The sequence below is a fragment of the Larimichthys crocea genome, chromosome I, assembly GCF_000972845.2.
Source record: "Larimichthys crocea isolate SSNF chromosome I, L_crocea_2.0, whole genome shotgun sequence".
NCBI lineage: Eukaryota > Metazoa > Chordata > Actinopteri > Sciaenidae > Larimichthys > Larimichthys crocea.
Genome location: NC_040011.1, coordinates 39,438,713 through 39,459,719, shown reverse-complemented (window position 1 = coordinate 39,459,719; position 21,007 = coordinate 39,438,713). Strand labels below are relative to the sequence as shown.

General features: G+C 40.1%; 1 protein-coding gene across 6 annotated transcripts; it reads left to right on the top strand.

The window, feature by feature from the left end:
* Positions 1–182: 182 nt before the first annotated feature.
* LOC104924224 (cytoplasmic polyadenylation element-binding protein 4) lies at positions 183–11,198 on the top strand. 6 transcript variants are annotated; one of them, XM_010737503.3, is made up of 12 exons: positions 183–358; positions 1,509–2,628; positions 2,735–2,833; positions 3,640–3,730; positions 5,078–5,128; positions 6,136–6,159; positions 6,549–6,725; positions 6,833–6,922; positions 7,013–7,131; positions 7,558–7,672; positions 7,806–7,987; positions 8,165–11,198. In XM_010737503.3, the coding sequence occupies exons 2-12, from the start codon at positions 1,564–1,566 to the stop codon at positions 8,390–8,392; spliced, it is 2,241 nt and encodes a 746-aa protein (XP_010735805.1). In that variant the 5' UTR covers positions 183–358; positions 1,509–1,563; the 3' UTR covers positions 8,393–11,198. The 6 variants fall into 6 exon arrangements, with proteins under 6 accessions (XP_010735805.1, XP_010735804.1, XP_010735806.1 ...); XM_010737502.3 differs by having other exon boundaries at positions 3,637–3,730; XM_010737504.3 differs by lacking the exon at positions 6,136–6,159.
* The last annotated feature ends 9,809 nt before the right edge of the window (positions 11,199–21,007 follow it).

Genomic DNA, 21,007 nt, shown 5'->3' with positions numbered 1-21,007 from the left:
AGGCATCCTTATTTGGGAGGAGAACCGTCTTGAGTGCATGTGCCATTCATTGAAAAGAGGGGTGTTGGATGGGGGAGCGGATTGGGGGAGGGGGGCGTGACCTAAGGTCCAACCAACCAATCGCGTGTTAGAGTTTAGCTAAAGTGGGCGGGGCGTTTGAGGGAAATCCTGACACACAGTGGCTGGTGGCTTATGGCCGGGGCGGGGCTTGTAGACGGAAGTGTCTCCCGACTGGTCCAGCTGTCATCTAGAAGAGAGAGGAGACCATTTACACCGGCTTGCCTAGGAAATGCAGAAAAAGGGAAAACGCTAAAATATGGCAACATCAAAACGATAAGGTCATGACGCCGAACTGAAGGTAGCTATACCCGACATATCTCTAATGAACGCGCATACACACGCACACACGGTGTCTGTCGAGAGAGAGGGGGGTTTAAAGAACGGCGAACGTCGAGGGTTGTGTTATTTCGAGATGTTAAAATGATGACATGGATTTGGCTGTGTGTGTATGTGTGTGTGTGTGTGTGTGACATTGAACATACAGGACACGAAACAGACGAGGTCGTCTTTTAAAAAAAAAGAAAAGAAAAAAAAAAAGAGCCATACACCGTTTAAACACAAGCTAAGGTGGAAACATTATACCGTCGTGTTTTGTCGTTGGTAAGGCGTCAGTTGGTGAACATTCGATAGACGTTAGTAGCCGTTGGGGAGAGAGAGAAAAAACGTTCTACAACGAACGTCTCTCTCTCTCTCTGCGGTAACGGCTATTATCCTAGCCTAGCAAGCTTCAAGCTTGGTGAAGGGAACTACCCTAGATTCAAGAGCAGACAGACTAGGAGACGTCATCAACATTTTCCCCTTGTATTTAAATGGTTGCGTTATGGGGAAGGTCATTGCTTTTAGAAAAAGAGGAGAGAAAAAAAAAGGGGGGGTTTAGGGAGAAATTATTCGGTAAGTGTGTATGTGTCGTGAGGACACCATAGCTCCAGTTGACACGGTAAATGCGTTAACACGTACTTTAAATAAAATAAATAAATAAATAAATAAAAATGGACCGCTGCATGATTTAATAGGGCACATGGAGGAAGGTGGTGGTGGTGGTGGAGCAGCTGTTAGCTTGCTGCTAGTAGCTGCGTAACGACCTTTTTGGAGACGTCAGCTTCAACCTCACAGCCCAGGCTGGGTTTTTTTTTTTTTTTTTTTTTTTCCTCCTACACTGGTTTGGTGTGGGTGTTGACCGTGGTGGTAGTGGTGGTGGTTTGCCTTGTCTGATATTCGAAGTGTTGTATTTCATCCAGGCCTCCCATGATGGCCAAGCGAGTCAATGATTTAATCTCATTGATTGCATCACAAGACCAGACAGGGTGCAGCTCAAGCACACTCACTGGCTTTGGCGAGGCATTTATTTATTAATCTTTTATTTTTTTAGATTAACTTGAGGTGTAACAACCTTTTTAATGTATTTTTTCTTTTTTTTTGTCATCCCCCTTCCTCAACTCACATTTTAGGTTAAAGAAGACGGTGAAAGCCAAAAGTGAATTGAAGAATTACTGGGTGTCCTAAATGGGGGACTACGGGTTTGGAGTTCTGGTGAAGAACAGCAGCGGTAACAAATCTGCTTTCCCTGTAAGGATCCCTCCTCACCTCCAACCCCAACACCCTCACCACCCATCAAACCCTCCCAGCCCCCCTTCCTTCGTAAACAACACCTGCTCCACCAATGGGGGCAGTGCTTGGCTGTTCCCTGCCGTAGCCCAACACAGTAACATGCAAGATGAGATTCTGGAGTCAGACAAGTCCAAGGCCTTGGACCTCCAGGACATGCAGGAGAAGTCTCAGGTCCAGGCCCAGCCTCAGGCCCTGTCACCTGGTCAGCAGGAGGCTGGCGGAGGCCTAGGAGAGCTCGAGGGTGCTCTACCTGAAGACGGCTCATTGGAGAAGGGCTCTTTGGAGAGCAGTGGTGGGAAGGAGAAGCTGAGGATGGAGTCCCCAGTGCTAAGCGGGTTTGACTACCAGGACAACCTGGGAATGGGTACAAGCTGTGCACAATCCACCTCCTCCTCATCCTCGCTGACCAGCTTCAACAACTGGTCTCCTGCTGTCCCATCCACCCAGTCTCCAGTAGTTGGAGAAGACGTCGGAGGGTTCTTCGGCCCCACTGGCTCAAATGCTAACGGGCCTCCCCTGCTGTTCCAGAACTTCTCCCACCACGCCGGGCCTGGCTTTGGAGCGGGAGGTAGCTTCTCACCACAGATTGGACCAGTTTCCCAGCACCACCCACCCACCCCTCACCCCCAGCACTACCACCCTCATGGTCAGGGGGTCCCACAGCAACACCGGCGCTCCCCAGCAAGCCCTCACCCACCCCAACCCTCCTTCCCTCCGCATCCCCATCGCACCGGACCCTTCACCCAGCTTCCCCACCTCGCTCCTGCCCAGAGCAAACCCCCTTCACCTTGGGGAAGCTACCAGAGCCCCTCCACCCCCACATCCACCTCCTGGAGCCCCGGTGGGTATGGTGGCTGGGGAGGCACGCAGGGGGTCCGAGAGTACCGGCGGGGGGTAGGTGGAGGGATGACAGGTCTTAACTCAATCTCCCCGTTGAAGAAGTCTTTCCCTAACAACCAGGTAGATAAGACTGTCATGACTCATTTTCTAATTAATGTTAGCACATGTAATTGATATGATAGCACACAGTACATTTGGTCATGAATCCCATCCAACTGTCCTTCAGGTACCTTCTCAGAAGTTCCCCAGAAATAACTCTGGCTTCAATCACAAGGGCTGGGTGGAGGACAGTATGAGCCGCAGTGACAGTGTCTACCCTTTCCAGGTGAGCTTATTACAGGTAACACCTGGGCCAGTTAGGGAAATACTAGGTGTGACTCATCATCGAGCGAAGTTCAGTTTAGTTCAGACAGTCACTGCAGTAGACTTGGGCTGTGGTCTATCCTATCCAATGTGTGAACACATCGAGTGTGTCTCAGGGGCAAATGGTGTTAATCCTATTAAACACACTCATGTGTATCTAAAGCAACAAATACACCGTTGAGCAAAACAGGAAATGTGAGGTTAAACTAACTAAACAGATGAATTGAAACTTATTGTGTGTTTTGTTTCTGAGGTCTTATCTAGATAATTTCTTTGAAGGAGAGCAGTCTTATCATCTGCTCTGATCACATGGCCTTCCTCTTGTCTTGTGCTCTACTGCAGCTTTGCATGCACTCAACCCATTTAGATACGCAGTGAAGCACCATCACTTGTATTATGTATTACTCATCATAGCCTTTCTGTGTTTTTCCATTTGTTTCAAATGCAAATATATCTTTTCACCTCAGGCTAATCATTCAGAATTTGTATTTTAGCTGTGTAAATAGTATGCGTTCTTCTCTGATGCTATCAAATCCAGTGGAAAGAGATGATGTGATTGCAGAGGTTTTCTGTATCATACTCTGGGCTCCATGTTCTGTTTACAGTTCTTTCTGCTGACGGTCTCTAAGGGGTTATTCTCTGAAGATTTTTTTTTTTATTAGCTTTATAGCAAGCTATGTCAGGGCTCCTGCAGCAGCAGCAGCAGCAGCTTTAGATGGTGATGTGGGAAGCGAGGACGCTAATTGTTGTCTTCCTCTCTTTCAGCAGGAGAGAACACGGTCCTTTGATGGTTTTAGTATGCACTCTCTGGAGAACTCTCTGATTGACATTATGAGGGCTGAGCAGGATTCCTTGAAAGGTTGGTTCCCACACTAACAATAGCAAGGAAAGGTTTTCTCACTACTGGCTGTAGATAAATACGGCCGTCGCTTGCATGTTTTTGACAGAAAGTGTGTATTTTTACAATGTTGATAACTGATTTGTGTTTTCAGCTTGACATTAGTATTATTCGCTCCCAAAAAGGGTTAACAAAGTCACGGAAATTTAGTAAATACCAGTCTGATGTTCATACTGTTGGTATCAGGAAATTCTTGAGGCCATAGTTTGAGGTTTTAGTGTGTGATTACACTTCTTTGTTAATACAGTGGCATGTGTTTTCATGAGTCACTGTCTTGCAACATAACATTACCAACACATTAATAGCAAGAACCAATACAAATTGGTGTTACCAAATGATATTCAGTGCAGTGTTATTGTGGTAAATATCGATTACATTTGATAGATGCTAAAAGGATGCAATTTGATTTAGTACTGAGGTTAGATAACCAGCACTAGATATAAGATGTTGCTATTTTTGTCTTTCCTCCTTTACTCTGCACAATCGACCTTTCATACTAGGCTCGGGGAGTATCACACAACATGACATGTACAATATGTGATATCATATTTACTATTGGACAGTAGGAATGTATCTCCTTATGACCCCTCCCCCCAAATGCATATAAGCAGAGATGGATATTAAGCTTTAGTACTCACCAAAAAGTACCAAAAGTATGTCATTACATGTCTGTTTAAATATGGTTTTCAAAGCGTAGGGTATGGGCACAAAGTCCCACTCAGATTGGTCACAGTTCTCTTATATTACAGTATGTTTCAGTCTCGTCCTCCATAACTCATGAAAAGAATCACCTGCAGCCTTTTTGCTGCAGCGTCTCTTTGATCTCAACTAACTCTTATTAATAAAACATTTCAGCTTCGTTTTTGTTGAAGTCATCTTGAACTTAAAGAACCTTTTTTTTCCCATCACAGACAGCTCTGCTGCCGTTAACCTGCGTCAGCTCATGCATATCTTGTTTTTCTCTTTTAAACTTCTCCTTTATAACAAATGGCTGTCCTCTTGCCATTTGCCTTATCAACTAAATTTACAAGTCCACTTCCTCAATAATATGCTCAATAAATATGTTCATTTGCATAGTTGTCATGTACTTTGGTTTACATGTAGAAATAAGTTGAGCTACATTATAAGACATTATTTCCTGAATACTTTCCCCAACAGAACATACATTACACCAAGCCATTCTAACATAACATTGGTGGATTGCAGAACAAACTACATACAAGGACATGAATTAATGTAATTATTACTCCTGCTGGGAATCATTTCATGACACGGTGTTCTGAGGCCTCTCCTGTTTTTGTCACGTAGGACGCTACAGCTTCTCTCACCAGGGTGGAGATGGACCTCTACCAATGAATGGTATGCAAATGACATGCATACAAAAATATGAAGTATGTAGCAGAAGTCTGGGCTTGAAATTAATGTCTGCCAAATACAGATATAAAGTAATTCTTTAAAAATGCAAGTCAAGATTTAGTGACTGGCATTTAAACGCAGCTGACTGGAGTTTGCTCCCATAAAATGGGTGGTGGAAAAAACAACACAAACCTGGATATCACATAACTACACACCATAAAACAAGTGGTAAAAGCATAAAACAACTCCTGTTATATCACCTGTAATATACCTCCAAACTGCTGCAGTAGTCATGTGACACCTGATTAAAATGGCTCACTGAGAGGAAACCAGACCAGACCGCCTTCTTCAAGTGCGAAAATAATGTGGTAGAGCGAATAAACAATACATGCTGTCAAAGGCAGATCACATACTTTTGTAAGTGATATTGAAAAGTCTAAAGATGAACATTTTATTTGAATAAATATTGACTCACACAGTGTTTGCTTAGTCATGTAGAGTTACTGAATGTGTAGCATAAGACATGCAAAAATGCACGTCACCTTTAGTTTGTTTTACATGCATAAGTGATTAATGAGGTATTCGATTACTCAGGGGTACAGTTACATGGCATGTTATGTGATTAATGATTTCAACTGTCTCTAGTTTATGCAGCACATATTTATTGAACGTGCTTTCAATCACAGTTTTGTTATAGATGCCGGCAATAATATATAACATTTTCTTTTGTCTCTAGAGGTTTAGATAGATGTGATGAAAAGCATGGTCAGTGGAAATGTGAGGGGGCAAAACATAGCTCATCCAGTATCCGAGTTAACTGAGGTGCTGTAGCTATAGGCAAAAAGAAAAGCATCAGCCACACAAAATGGCTGTTACTTTAAAATGCAGTAGCCATTTTGGCTGGTGATCCAATGAATTAATTTCAAGCCCTGGTAGTGTTTTTACATTTTTATTGTGTGCCCTTTTTTATTTAGCCGTTTCAAGAGTGTTCTGTGTTGTTTTACATGCAGCGAGAAGTTATGGCAGAAGACGAGGTAAAGCTTGTGAATGTGTCTTTGTTTCCTTCAGTGTTATTTTGAAAGAAGTAATGACCCCTGAAATTATGACTTTGTGGTTTTGCTTCTGTGTTTGTCTGCTTGCCTGTCGTCACTGATAAATCTGCCCTGAATATTGTCATTGAGTTCTGGAGGGTTTCACGGTCGCCTGCCAAGACCTAGTAGTGATAATACTCATGCTTCCAAACTGTGTCATCAAAAATAGAAATCATGGCTGCTTTTGTATGCGTTTCCTGACTTCAATTTATTTATATCTAATCAAATTCCCTGCTCATTGTAATATTAATACATTCTCAAAACTAAGAATTGTGCTTCAGCCTGATTAGTGTTGAAACAACATGAGTAATCCAGATCATTCTCTCCACCAGGCCATTCGTCTCTGTTCCCCATGGAGGACGAGCGCTCTTTTGGAGAGGATGAGTCAGGTGACCAGGGGCTCGCTGGCCTCGGTTCAGCCCACTGTTTCCCCCACCTGAATGGTGAACGCGTGGAGCGATATTCTCGCAAAGTGTTTGTAGGAGGGCTGCCCCCAGACATAGATGAAGGTACACACGTTATAGCGTTCTTGTCTATAATAAATCTATAATGTTGAACTGTTTCCTATGCAGTCCATAAATTACTGATTATTTCCTAACTGAGTTCCTTTTTTCAGATGAAATCACTGCCAGTTTCCGCAGATTTGGTCACTTGTTTGTTGACTGGCCCCACAAGGCAGAGAGCAAATCCTATTTTCCACCAAAAGGTCAGTCAAACCAGTCAAACGTTATATCGCTGCCAGAATGTTTCTGTGACGACGTGCTCGCTCACTCTTCCGTACTTTCAACCTTTCCAGGATATGCATTCCTGCTGTTTCAAGACGAGAGCTCTGTTCAGGCCCTGATTGACGCCTGCATTCAGGAAGATGGCAAACTTTACCTGTGTGTCTCCAGTCCCACCATCAAAGACAAGCCGGTGAGTTATGTTATTCTGTTCAGCAGCCGCGTGTGTTATCCGGGGTTGCCCAACAAGTACCAAACTTGCACAAATGTTAAAATTATCGACTTACACAAGTGTTCTTTGTCATTGTATCTCAGAAAACTGGAAAGTTCAGTTGGGTTTGTGTTTTCAGTGCAAACAGTTGAAATGTTGACGATTGTTTGGTTGGTTTATTCATTCACTTATATTACGTAGATGTTGCACTATTTCACCATCATTTCAATGTCTTCCTGTAAAAAAAGCCACCATGAGCAACATCTTGCAATAGCAATCAAACTGAACCAAAGAAATGTGTTAATCCACATTATATAAGCAGCAAGCAGCTTTTATTTTCACAATCCAAAATGTATCTTGCTCACAAAAGAGTAAAGTCTGACTCAAAGAAAATGAATCTTTTTGTAGGTCCAGATCCGGCCCTGGAACCTAAATGACAGTGATTTTGTAATGGACGGCTCTCAGCCATTGGACCCGAGGAAAACTATCTTTGTAGGAGGCGTCCCTCGTCCCCTACGTGCAGGTGAGTGAGTGTGAGTGTGTGCGTGTGTGTGTGTGTGTGTGTGTGTGTGTGTGTGTGTAATGACACACTAAATCTATTGCAGACTGAAATAGTTCTGCTCCCATTGACTTTGCATTGTGCATTGCTATTCCAGTTGAGCTTGCCATGATCATGGACCGTCTGTACGGGGGAGTGTGTTACGCTGGGATTGACACAGACCCCGAACTTAAGTATCCAAAAGGGGCAGGGCGAGTAGCCTTCTCCAATCAGCAAAGCTACATTGCAGCCATTAGTGCCCGATTTGTTCAACTGCAGCACGGGGAGATTGATAAACGGGTGAGTTCATCTGATGTTAGCAGCTTCCTATTCAGGTCTTTAAAAATGAAGAGTGGATATTCATAAAATATTAATTCCCACCTATCTAACGTGCTGCCGTGCATGCAGTGAAGTTTTTCCTCGACCTCCATTTTAACACAGTTTTCCTGGCATCCATTTCGTCTCCCTCTCTCTCAGGTGGAAGTGAAGCCATATGTCCTGGATGACCAGCTGTGTGATGAGTGCCAGGGCACCCGCTGTGGGGGGAAGTTTGCTCCTTTCTTCTGCGCCAACGTGACCTGTCTGCAGTACTACTGTGAGTATTGCTGGGCAGCCATCCACTCCCGGGCTGGCCGCGAGTTCCACAAGCCGCTGGTGAAGGAGGGAGGGGACCGACCACGACACATCTCCTTTCGCTGGAACTGAGGCGAGAGGGCAAGGGAGGGAGACAACGCAGGATCGGGGAGGGATTGAGAGAAAGGGGTAGTTAGGGAAGGGGTACGGGCTACGATATGAAAAATAAATGCACTTTTCTTTTAAGTTAAAAAAAAAAAAGATACTTAATTTATTTTTTATTTTATTTTTAATTCGGCCTTCTAAAAGAAGTAAATGCTAAGAAGAGAGTGAAATCCCATTTATGTTTTGACTTTAAGTGTGCATGAGCATATGGATGCATTAGATTTGGATTTAGATGTTTTCTGACTTGACTGTACTTTCTTTTCGTGTTAGCTGGCAAAGCTGCTTACATTTGTTGTCAAGAGTAACATAAAATTTAAGTGAGGTTCATCATACCTAAATCAGTATACTAACTATGGAGGCTGAGTTTAAGAAGGGTGCATTTTCTTACTTTTCGCTTGCAGGATTAGAGAACAACTGTACCATTTACCAAAGTTGAGTGCAAACGGTTGGGTGGAACAGAGGAGGAACACAGTTTCAGATGGTCGGATTGAGTTTTTTTGTTTTTGTTTTTGTTTTTTTGTTTTCAAGAAGCTACGTGTATAGCATCAGGCCACGTCACAAAACAAAATCTCCCCTCAGTCTGGCACACATGTTTAGATTGCTGGCATGAGTTTTTAGGTCTTGGTTTAAAAGTCGACACTTTGTAACCAGAAAGGGCAAACCAAAGATTGGCCTAAAACACATCTTCAAAAGCAGATGTTGATCTGAGGGTTTTCAGGATAATGTTGTGTCCTCTTTGTCACACGGCGGAGGAAAGGCTGGAAGTTGGCTGGAGTTTCGGTTTGTGGGTGTCGGCTAATAAAGACACAGCCCTCAGGGCTCAGGTATTGGCAGTAGTATTTGCTCACTTTATATTGTCAGGGATATTAGCACTGGAAGCTAACATGCTAATGTAGTACAAACTAATGGGAATGCACAGTCCAGTCTCCCTGAGCTGTCCTCATGGTGTACCACTGCACGCTCTACCATGACTGGAGCTTCTATCACAAGTGTTGTGGTTGGATATGGTAGTAGCTAGAATTTGCTGTCACAGAGATAAAGATATTATTTTATACATGGCCTGCTGATTTTTGTACAGTGTTTTATAGCTGATTATTTTGTCATGAACATATATACATTTATTATGCACTACTTTTCTAAATATTTTTTTCAATAGTCATTTTAGGCACATTTTTCACAGATGGGAGAACTCCTTTTGCAATACCTCATTTTTTTCACTTGGTGAAAAATAATTTTGTACCTTTGTTACTAAGAGATCTGCATTTATGGTAAACTTAATTTAAAAAAGAAAATGAATGATATTAATATAATTTTCAATTAGCTTTTATATATTTAAGTGCTGGTAAATCTGAAAATTGTCTGGTGCATTGGTGTGATTCTGTAGATAAACAAAAAAAGATAAGGCTTTCATTAGCCAGTCATATATGGATTCTCCTCTGTCCTAATAAACATAATTACAGGATCCTAAGGCATGACAAGACCTTTCTAAACAGATTTTGATAGTCTTGAAAATATATTCTGACATTTCTCTCCTAGGTGTAGTCAATAAGATTATCAGTAGGGTAAATGTTTTGGCTTTGGTCAATGTGAAAACTTCCCTTCTATCACCGGAGTGGATATCAGCTGTTTGAATATTTAGATCCTCTTTCTGGGACTGCCTGTAAGTTCTACTTATTCTTGGCATGCATAATGTAATACAGAAATAACATGGCTAGTGTTAATGCAGGACCTAATGTAATGCACTAGATCTCCTTTTTCCTTTTTAACTTTCTGTTCCTTATCTCTTTGAGATCACCTCTCTTGTAGCCTCTCTTTACATGATGGAGTCTGCCTTCCTTACACAGACATGATGTTTATGCAATCTACACAGTGACAACACTTTGGATGCGTTTTGTAATGTAGAGGACACTCAGTAGGACATAGGTGAGGAGACTTGATCACTTGACCCCCTTTGTGATGTGGCATGCTTTGGGACATAACCTGAATGTGATTTAATGTTGCAAGTTAACTTTGAGCCATTATGTGCAATACTTATTCTTTCCAGAAACAAGTCTCCGCAGTGTAAGTCATTTAACCCATATAAACCCATGCAGTCATTTACACATTATTTGTTTCCTATTGTTCATGCTGATGTCTGCAAGAAAAAAAAAAGACTAATTTATACCTGAATTTATTTTTTAACATTAGTTTTGTGCTTATTTACTTATTTTGCTACTACCATGCTACTGTGATTGAAAACATTGTATATACTAGGTCGATAATGTATTTAGCATTTGCTATATTTTCAATTGAAATGTATAACTATCATTTGGATCAGATTTTTGTTATATTTTTGGGGTGATGTGTTAAACTCGTTGATGTGTCTAGTTTTTCTAATTGCTGTATTGTGCTCCACATTTTCAGATGAAACGAATATTGATTATGTCTGTTAGTATTACTTGATTGCAAAATTTCAATAGTTTTTAATTGTATGCTGGGAAGGTTATATTTATTAACTTTTTTCTTTTCTTTTTTTTTTTTTTTACCTGATATCATTTTGATTTTTATTAAGTCATTTCACATTTATACGTAAGTTCCAATTTTTATATTTTCTTCCTGATTAATTTACGCTACAATACAGAAGTCAGTTTTTATAGTTGGTTTGTAGTATTGAAGTAAAACAAAGATCTAATGTCATATATTCATTTGCTGCCAACTGTTTGTAACTGTATGCATACATTTGAAGTATTTGTTATGTGAGATGTTGAACGAATAAAACAGCTGTGAGGAAGAATTATACGCCTAATGTTGATTTACAAGATTTATGGTTTTTCCCCTTTTTATTTAATTATTTTGTGAAAAGCCTGTGTTAATATGCCCCCTAAAGGTTTTCTCGTAAATCTCATAGCTGATGCTATTGTTGTGTGACAGCACTTTTTCTTTTTTTTTTTGGCACATCTGGTGGGTTAAGTTTAATCAGGTCAGAGGTATTTATAGGCTAAGGCTTATTTTGGGCCTTAGTGAGTGCTATTTAGCTCACCTAAAGCCTTCTGCCTTTTGTTCCAACAAAACCTTTTTCTAGTCTAATAAAAGCCTGTTTTATAAATGAAAAGAGTGCACACGGACAACAAAATATCATGAACTAGGTTAGTGAGAGATTTTCCAACCCTATTACATATAAACAGTATTCCTAAAAATAGCTGAAACTAGTACTGAAATTATTCCAAATATAATTTATCATCAATCAAACATGTTTTTATGATATGATACTCTACTCAATAACACTATTCAGGGAGGGAGATGTACTTTTTTTTTCTCTATAGTACATGTATTACTAGGAAATATTCTGTACTGTATTCTGTAATATATGCCTTTTACTTTTGACAGTATAAAGCATGGACAGCATATGTGTGGCCATGCTGGCTGTCCTGCTTCTTCCTGCTAGTCTAAAAAAATGGGCCAAGACGTGGGTCATCAGTGGACCTGAAGTGGTGCTCGAACAAGCCACCTGCAAGGCACCTACCTGCCAATCAAAGCAGCAACACTGTTAATTAACTTTAAGCCTTTAATATAATTAAAAGAAAAGATGAGCCAAATATAGAAATCCAGACTCTGTACAGTTGTCATGAACAGTGAAATTAGCTAACTGTTTTTGTACCATGCTGTGAACATTTATTTCTGATGTGAAGTTGGATATTTTGATATGGGCGCTCATGGAGACTGACATGTTCTGTAGCCAGCCTCAAGTGGACAATCAAGGAACTGCATTATTATTTTTTTTTTTTTGCATTTCCCACATAGGATTCATTTCACAGACGCATAGTTTGCCGCTTTCGTTACTGCTGTAGTTTCTCAGGTTATAAACACATCTGCTAATTTTCAGGTTAAATTAATTAAATTATTTTTTTGTCTTCATATAGACATGAACCGCTTTTTTTAAGAACACTGCCACCTAGTGGCTGGAAGTGTTTCAAGCACAATTTAGGACAACAGAGGTGGAAAAAAACTCGATCTAAACTTTTAGTTATCCAAAGTGAAAGTCCAAACTTTAATGAAGAGTTTAAAGAGAAATAGGTCCTTAGTTAGGACTGAGTATGTGCCCTGGTTTGACTCACAGCCAGGCCCAAGTCAAGCACCACAACCAGAGGAGACGATGGACCGGACCGAGCCTCCCTCCGAGGGCCAGAGGGGAAAACGCGGGAACAAGCAGAGAAACGTTAGAGGAGAAAAACCTCGATTTGTTTTTAAAGTTAAATTACCAAAGCTCAACAAAGTGACAGATAAGAAGGAGGACAGAACAACGAGAAGATGGATGTTAGAGCCCACAAGAGGACAAGGTTAGGTTAGCTGCTATGCTTAGCTGGCCGGTGTTACGGTTTAACAGGTGACCCTGCTAACTGACGACCGGTGGTTGTCATAGTTACGACAGCTAGAAAACAGCAACATATATATATATAGCTGTCCTGGTTGCCTCTTTGTTTATTTATTTGTTTAAATTAACGTTACACTGTCAAAAACATACATATAACATACATTCATCTTTCTTGACCTGCTATGTTTATCAGTATTCTCCTCCTGTTTCAACAGCTGTCGTAACTATGACACCCACATGGGGCCGCCAGTTAACGTGGTCGCTCTTTAAACCAGAACACCGGCGAGTGTTAACTATTAACACATTTACAGTGATGTTATAGATATATAATGTTTGTGTGTGTGGTTTTATATTATGGGTTTGTTTTGTGAAATACTGACTATTTACTGGTGTGTAGGCCACTAAAAATGACCTTAGATAAACAGATTTAAAACTCTTCATAAGTAATGTAACACAAAAAGGCCATGACCTTTAATTTGGGATAAAATGCAGATATTGCTTCATTGACATCATATGCTTAAAAAGACTGGGAACTGCTGTAATCCAATACAGGATTCCTGCAGCACACTACGTTTTAAAGATGTTATATATTATTCAGTTTTGATCCGGCTGAATGTTGTTATTTAGTTTATTGTTTATCATCTGTTTCATGTCAAGTTACACACACACACACACAGACGCAGGTCTGTTACTTTAAAACCTTTACAAAGGTCAGAATCTTAAAAAGTGGTGATCATGGTTTAAATTATCATGATTAAGAGTGTAACTAGCTAGACAATAAAATATCAAACACGGACCCGCTTTATTCAGCCTAAATAAGCTATGAACTAGTGCTGTACGTTGTGGTTTAGATTAATCAGAAGACGCTTTATATTCACATTCATTCATATTAATTTCTTTGTTGTCAGGTGCTGCTGCTGATTCTGACTCTGCTGGTGGAGATGTTTTCGTTTTCTCCCAAAGAACCTCCAGCAAGACAATAAACGAGAAGGAAAAGGTAAGGCCTTATCGTTAATGTTATCAGTAACGTGTGTGCTTTTCCTACTATGACAACTGTTTTCTGCGAATGTCCTATTGATAAAATTGCACCCATGCACCGCACGTAGTATGTGCACGCCGTTACTCCTCTTTCTTTTCCTTCAAATGTGTCTCAATAGGCCAAGCTCACAGTTCTTAGGACTATCTCCAAGGTGCTGGAGGAGAACCAGCTTATCAGACAGAGACTGTCCGCCCTCAGCCAGGCCCAGTGAAGCTGCACTGACTGACTGAAATGGCCCACAACCTTAGCAGGTCACTTTATTTAAGGCATCATCAGTATCAGTTTGAATTTAGTTCCTCAAGATTGTGCCTTACAACAACGCACAATTTGGTGGTTCAACTGGAGGTGCACACAAATTTGTGAAACATAATAGTCTTTTACACAATGTTCAGTGGACAGTGTTATTTTATTAAAAGAGTCCATATTCACATTTCTGTGCTAAAGCGTTTATTCAAATAAGTCTGGTATTTTACAGTATGTGAGTTCGAGTTTGGTGAACCTTTGCAAGGCTTTTACCCTTCAGTGTAAGCTGAGAGACAGTGTGTACATATTGTAATATTTTGTTCCCTTCAGTTACAAAACATCGTGTACACATTCACAGCATAATAACACCTCAACTTCCTCCAACCCGTACAGCTCATTGCAGGAATTACCACAAGATTATCTCAGATAAAACCCTCTTCATCATCCACCAGAGGGCACCACCTCCTCTAACATCAACGTCTGCTGTGATAGTTTCGGTTATCGGTCACACAACACTATATTTATACTGTAGACACACTCCATTTTACTGCCCTCTGTACTATAATTGAGTACTACAATATTTGACACTCAACATGTAAACGTTATATTTGTTACTGGTGTGTTTTACATACACGTACTATGAAGTGTGAGTGAGTGTAGCTCACCTCATTTGGCAGCTCATGCGGATACAAAAAGGAGTGAATGAATAAATAATAGTATGATAATGTAAGATAGATTTTATTGATCCCACACTGTGAAAATTCACTTGTTACAGCAGCTCACGATACACAAGCTGGGTAAGAAAAGTACTCAATGAAAGGCACACGAAAGGCCGAGTCCTCCGCCGTGCGTCATTCCTCCCCCTCTCTCTCTCCTGTCCTGCCTTCAGCTGTCTGCTCTCCTGTCTGCTCTCATAAGTTGAAAGCGAGTCCAGAGTGAGTTCATCTCGGTGATGCTACGCTCTTCATACTCCCTCTGTAGCCTGGCGCGTCAGCTCCTCCGTCTTATTGGGGGGTGAGAGATCTTGGGAGATCTTTGACCTGAACTTGTTCATTAAATGTTTCAGTGATGCATCTGTCACCACAAGTTTACTTTTTTTATCAGGATTCATATTAGTACATCAACTTGATAGCAGCATATGGCTGCGATTATTTAAACTGTAAAATAATTGCTGTTAAAGCATGGACAATTGACTTTAAATCGCTCTGCAGTTTCTTAATGATTGATGAGCCTCATTGCCTCTGTGTTTAGAGGCCTTTTTTTTCTGCCCTGAACACAACATGGCAGTCTTATCAGAGTTCTCACTAAAGTTCAGAGACGTCTACAAATGCAGTCTGTGCTTTAATATACACCAGTGAAGACTATAACGCAAAAGCCTTTCAGTGTTTATAGGCTTTTCATATAGATAACTGACGTTTAAGACATTATTTTGTTGTCCTGGCAAGCTGTGATCATTTTCCTACTATTATATAAAACAAGTTACATTTCTGCACAGCTGGTTTGAACATCTTATTTTAAAAAAACACCATTTTATCAGTTCCCTTTATATAATACGAGTCGAAGCAGCTCGAGGGTACTGAGCTCGGTTCGGCTTGTGTGTGAACGTAGAAAATTTAAGACGCTTTCATTCTGTTTCACAAGCAGATCTTTACGTTCATAGGCTGATGTAGCAAATAGACGGCGGTTTTGAATCAGTAAACAGGCGGTTTATTGAGAGTTTTTACAGCATGGAGGATAAATGGCTGTTGGGGTGATGATTAGCAGTTAAACAGGCCTTTTAATCAGTGCTGCGGTCTGCTCGGAGACTGGCAGACTGTGGCAGCTGTACCTCCAAACCACACTGCGAAGCCTGTTGACCAGCGGTTTGCTGCATTGTTTACATGGACAGACAGAGGCCCCAGGATGTTGTGCAAGTTTGTTGTAGGGGACCTGTTCAGAAAATAACTTAGTCAGCAGAAACACTGAGCTATAAAATGTAATAGAATGCAATAAAAGTGTGTGGTGTACAAAGCGTTGTTTGGTCCTTTGGCTGTGAATTCATGTTGGGTTTATTCAAATGCTGACATCCTTAGACAGCAGCAGATAGTTGTGCTTTTGCTTCTGATAATGACTGATGTTTCGTAATGTTTTAACACCTCTAGTCTTCCACATCCTGACTGAAACGACACAATGTGAGAAACCTGATAATGGGAGCTGGAGACCTGGAAATGTCAGCAGAATTGAAAGTTGAAAGTGTTGTTGCAGACTGCAGACTCTAGAAAGACAAACACGGTTTCAGAGCAGAGCAATAACCACCTGTCGGCTGAAACTGCAACAAGTAGCAGGCGAGTTATCTTTTTTTAATCAGTCACATCCTCAGCAAAGGTTTCATTCGGGTCGAACTTTTTCACTTTAGTACTTAAAACCTCCAAAGATAAGTAGTCACAGATCCAGCACCGCCATGTGCATTAACAGCTTCAACTGCAACCTCGAGATGAGTTCGATCGCAGACCAAAAATATGACGTGTACATTTGTACATCCAGTGAATAGACAGGGTTGTTGATTGTAAACATTGAACTTAACCTACATTTTTTTCTGCCATTTGTGGGCAGCTCAACAATCTGTTTACACAACACTGACATATTATCATCTTTTAAAGTTGTTATGGTGAATATTATCTCTGTTTCTGGTTCCTTTAGCTGCTAAATGGTACACTATGCTCAGCAGCTAACTGCTTTAACCAAAACAATCATTAAAAAAAAAAACTTAAATCCAGAGAGCTGGGTTTAAATGCACACTCTTATTATATCTTAACATCAGATTTTATTTTAAATTTTGCCTAGTCTGTCCGGTTCAGCTAAACTGCAAATATAACTAAATATATCACTTTGTCCCGAGTTGCTCTCAATCAATGTGATTTTTTTTTTTATGATTACAAATCGGTTCATTTGCAGACTGCTCTTCATTTCGATGCCTCGTATAACTCTAGATTGAGAAGTTAAATGGGTTTAAAATGACCCTGTCAAATTACATCGATTATCTTTATTCTCTGGATTTATCTTTGATACAAAAATAAAGTCCACATTTTCTGTTAGGCATATTGCTTCTTTGTAATTTGGAGAGATGAAACACAGGGGATGGTTGCTTATATTTTAACACACACATATTAAAACCATGAAAGGCAGAACATTGATTCTCCTTCATCTTTACAGTTATCTGTGATTACTTTGGAGATGATTTTACAAATGACACAGAGACCAAAGACAAATGAGGGCTGCGTAGTTTTAGAAAAGGCGACGGCTTAACCTGTGAATCACCTGGTTGTAGCTGTACTGCAGCGTAATCACTGAGAAGCCGCCAAAGTCTAGCAGAGGGCCTCCGCACTCACTTCCTGCAGATGCTGCTTGCGTTTGTGTGTGCAGGGGTTAGAGACAGAATGTGTAAGAGACTTTCAAAACTAAGGATGTGGTTTACATGTCACACACACACACGTACACGCACACACACACACATGAACACATATTCATGGCCTTCGTGGCTAATGATGTTCATTAATGTACAGTTGGATTAGATTTGGCTCATGTGTTAATAATGGCTGGCTACACATTTACACATGGTAGAGAAAAGACTCAGTGACATGAAGTTCCTGTTTCTCTCTCACGTGGTTCTGTCACTTCTCATCTTTAATCGTGCAGTGACTAATGTTTTCCAAAAGTTCATGTATTCCTCGATCATATGAACCTGCGGTTCACTTTCAGGAAGTCTTTAATGATTGCCACTGGTGAGATCATACTACAGAGAATCTTACAGTAAGTGTAGACCAAGACTTTCACACGTTTATTGCATTTGCATATATGTATAATATGTTGTGGTGAAATGGGGATTTACTAAAAATGCATTGCTTTCGTCAGCCGTGGGATTAGTTTAATATTATAACCTCACTTGTGTTGAGACACGGTGACGCACTGAAAGATCAATCAACTAACCCTGAAGTGAAGTGGCGATAGCACTCACTGAGAGGCCAGAAGAGGTAATAATGAGAAAATACGCAAGATAATTATCCTCTCGGACTGAAGCTGAACTCTTCACTTTTATTCCGAAGGTCATATTAAAATAAAGACACAACATCTTCTTCACTGATTATATTTGCATTCAACAGCCATAGTATACTTTTTGTTATCTCATTTTGTGATAGTGCCAGGCTAAAGCCCGGTAAAGCTTTTTTATTTGTACGGCAACCTTAATTCAGCTCAGCTTCAGGAGTGCACAACTCATAATAATCGTCTTCTCTGTGCTAGAAATGTGTTATTTTATGATAAAGTATAGAGGTTCACTCACAAACATTAATATGTAGAACAAGACTGCAGTTTAAGAAAACACCCTAACCACCACGCTTCAGTAAATAAACATTTTTGGGAGTGGTGGGTGTCGACGTTATAACACAGGACTCATCTGAAGGCATACAGGCCAAAATGCACCCCAAATAAACTCTTTCCTTTAGTTTTAGGAAAACATCTTAAGAAGTCATTTTACTTTCAGCCGTAATCCACCCTACCCTATACTTAAAACAACATTAAACATCAGTTATCTTGAAGTTGTCCGTGGTCGTGCCTTTCTTTCTTTTTTATGGGTGGTTTATTTTGACTGTCTCCAGATGAAATATTGATTCTGTCTTGATTGGGCTGTGATGACAAGAAATCAAAAAAAAAAAAAAAAAAAAAAAAAGTCTGTGGGTTGCTGTGTGTAGCGGCAGTTAGTGTGTTTAATTCAGCTTGACATGATGAAGCATGTCCTGGAAATAATGCCGCGGTTCGAATAGATTCGAATCTCACTTTGAAAAAATTGTGTGGGAGGTTATATGACGTATACATATTTCATATGTAAGACATCAGGTTGTGGATCAAGGACACAGAGATAGAGACTGTGAATCATAAAAAAAAATGTACATTAGACATTCAGCTGTGTGTGTGTGTGTGTGTGTGTGTGTGTGTGTGTGTGTGTGTGCGCGCCCAAGCGTACTCCACACTGTTGTTAGCAGAACTAATGCAGGTGAAGCGAGGCGGAAGAGAGAGCAGTGCTAATTGGTGTTTGGGGCGATCAATGTGAGCTGAGGACGTTATCTCTCTGGTCCACTGCCACTCTGCCCCATACTGAGCGACTCTGACACTGTAACCTTTGCTTGGATGGTCAGGTTGTACCAGCTCTGTCTGTCTGCTGTGTGTCTAACCCCACAATGGGAGACAGACCCAGCAGGAACTCTCTCATCGCTGAGACCGGTGGACAGCAGCGAGCTGTTTGGGCCTGGAGGAAAGACTATAAAGACAGACTGGATCTAAATGATTTAATCTTATCTACAAACACTTCACTAGATAATTAATGATAAATCTTCCTGTTATATCGATGGTATTCTAATAAAACACTGAAAACAAATATCCTGTTCCAGTACTCAGCGGTAAAATCCAATTAATATATTATATTATAGTGTAATAATATATTAATATATAGTATATGAAGCAAGTTAAAAAGGTTTTGGTAACGCTTTATTTTGAAAGTCAGACTATAGATAGTTTGTTTAGAGCATTTGCAACATTTCAACTGTTTTACATCTGATTACATATGTTTATTTATAGAGTCTCTGTATTTTACCATTACCATGTTCTTAAATCTTATTTTATCCTGCTTTGTTTGGCTCCCTGCTGCTATTTTTGCCTAAATAGTTTGTGCTCGTCTGTCAAAGCACTTAAACTCTATAAACCTAAACTGTGAACTCATGCGTTATACGTATATATGGAAAGTTATTCTCATTATTATTATTATTACAAAGAAAAATCAGAAAAAATCAGAAAAAACAAGATCAAATACAGTCATGGCTGCAGGACATCGTATGTGTGATGTCACCCACAGGTTTCCAAGGCGCCATTTTGAAGCTCAAAATATGCGCCGGCTGCCGTCATCTCCTCCTCTCTGCTCCTCAGCTCCTGCCTCTTCCACCTAGCTAATCTAAAAATCGGTATCATCAGTGAACCTGAGGCGGGCCAAATGACGCCTGGATGCTCAAACAAGCCATCTGTGACAGCAATTAATTACAGGTTTTTGGCACTTCCGCATCTGCTTAATTTCCCAGCCATGGAGATTGGACACATATTTTTCATTATTTCAAACATCATCACCCATTTTTCCCATTTAGTAGCAGAGACACTCTCTTCCAATTGAAGTTGATTGGTTATTTTTCCAATACTATAGATTTCTCATACAATTTCTAACCATTGATCCATATGGAGGGTTCAGCCTTGTACCAGTTTCTTGTTATCGGCTTCTTACTTGGTATTAGTAGTATCTTGACTATCTATCGTTTCCAGTTACATTTTCAAGGTACATCATTTTGCATTAATTCAGTATTTCATATCCTAGAATGTTTTTAATTGTGGCATTGATATTATCCCAAATACATTGCAGTTTAGGGCATACCCAGAAGATATGTGCATGGTTGGCGTCTTTGCTACCATATATCTACTAACTATTGGCTATTAGTCACTTTGCTTACTATATTTCCACCCACATTCGTTAACACACTCACAGCAGTGTAATATTTTTGTGAAACAGCTGAATTGTTGAACTTTCAACTAATAAGCTGGTGAAACGTTTAATATATATATAATATATATTTTTTCTTACTTTCAAGAACATAATGTGCAACATGATGACTTTATCCCAGTTAAATCGATGCTTATCATTCATATTTTGATAAAATGTGATTTCAAAAAGTTACTGTAAGTCACAGATGTCATTGTTTCTGTTATTACACACCTTGCTGTTAGCCCTGAGCTTGATTTTCCAGCTAATTGGATTCTGCAGAAATGTAGTTGTTGTTATAAATATTACCAATATAATAATAATATAAGTCCTTATCCCATAAATTATTCAGTTTTGTTTAAATTTAAATAATAAAACATGCCACACACACTCACA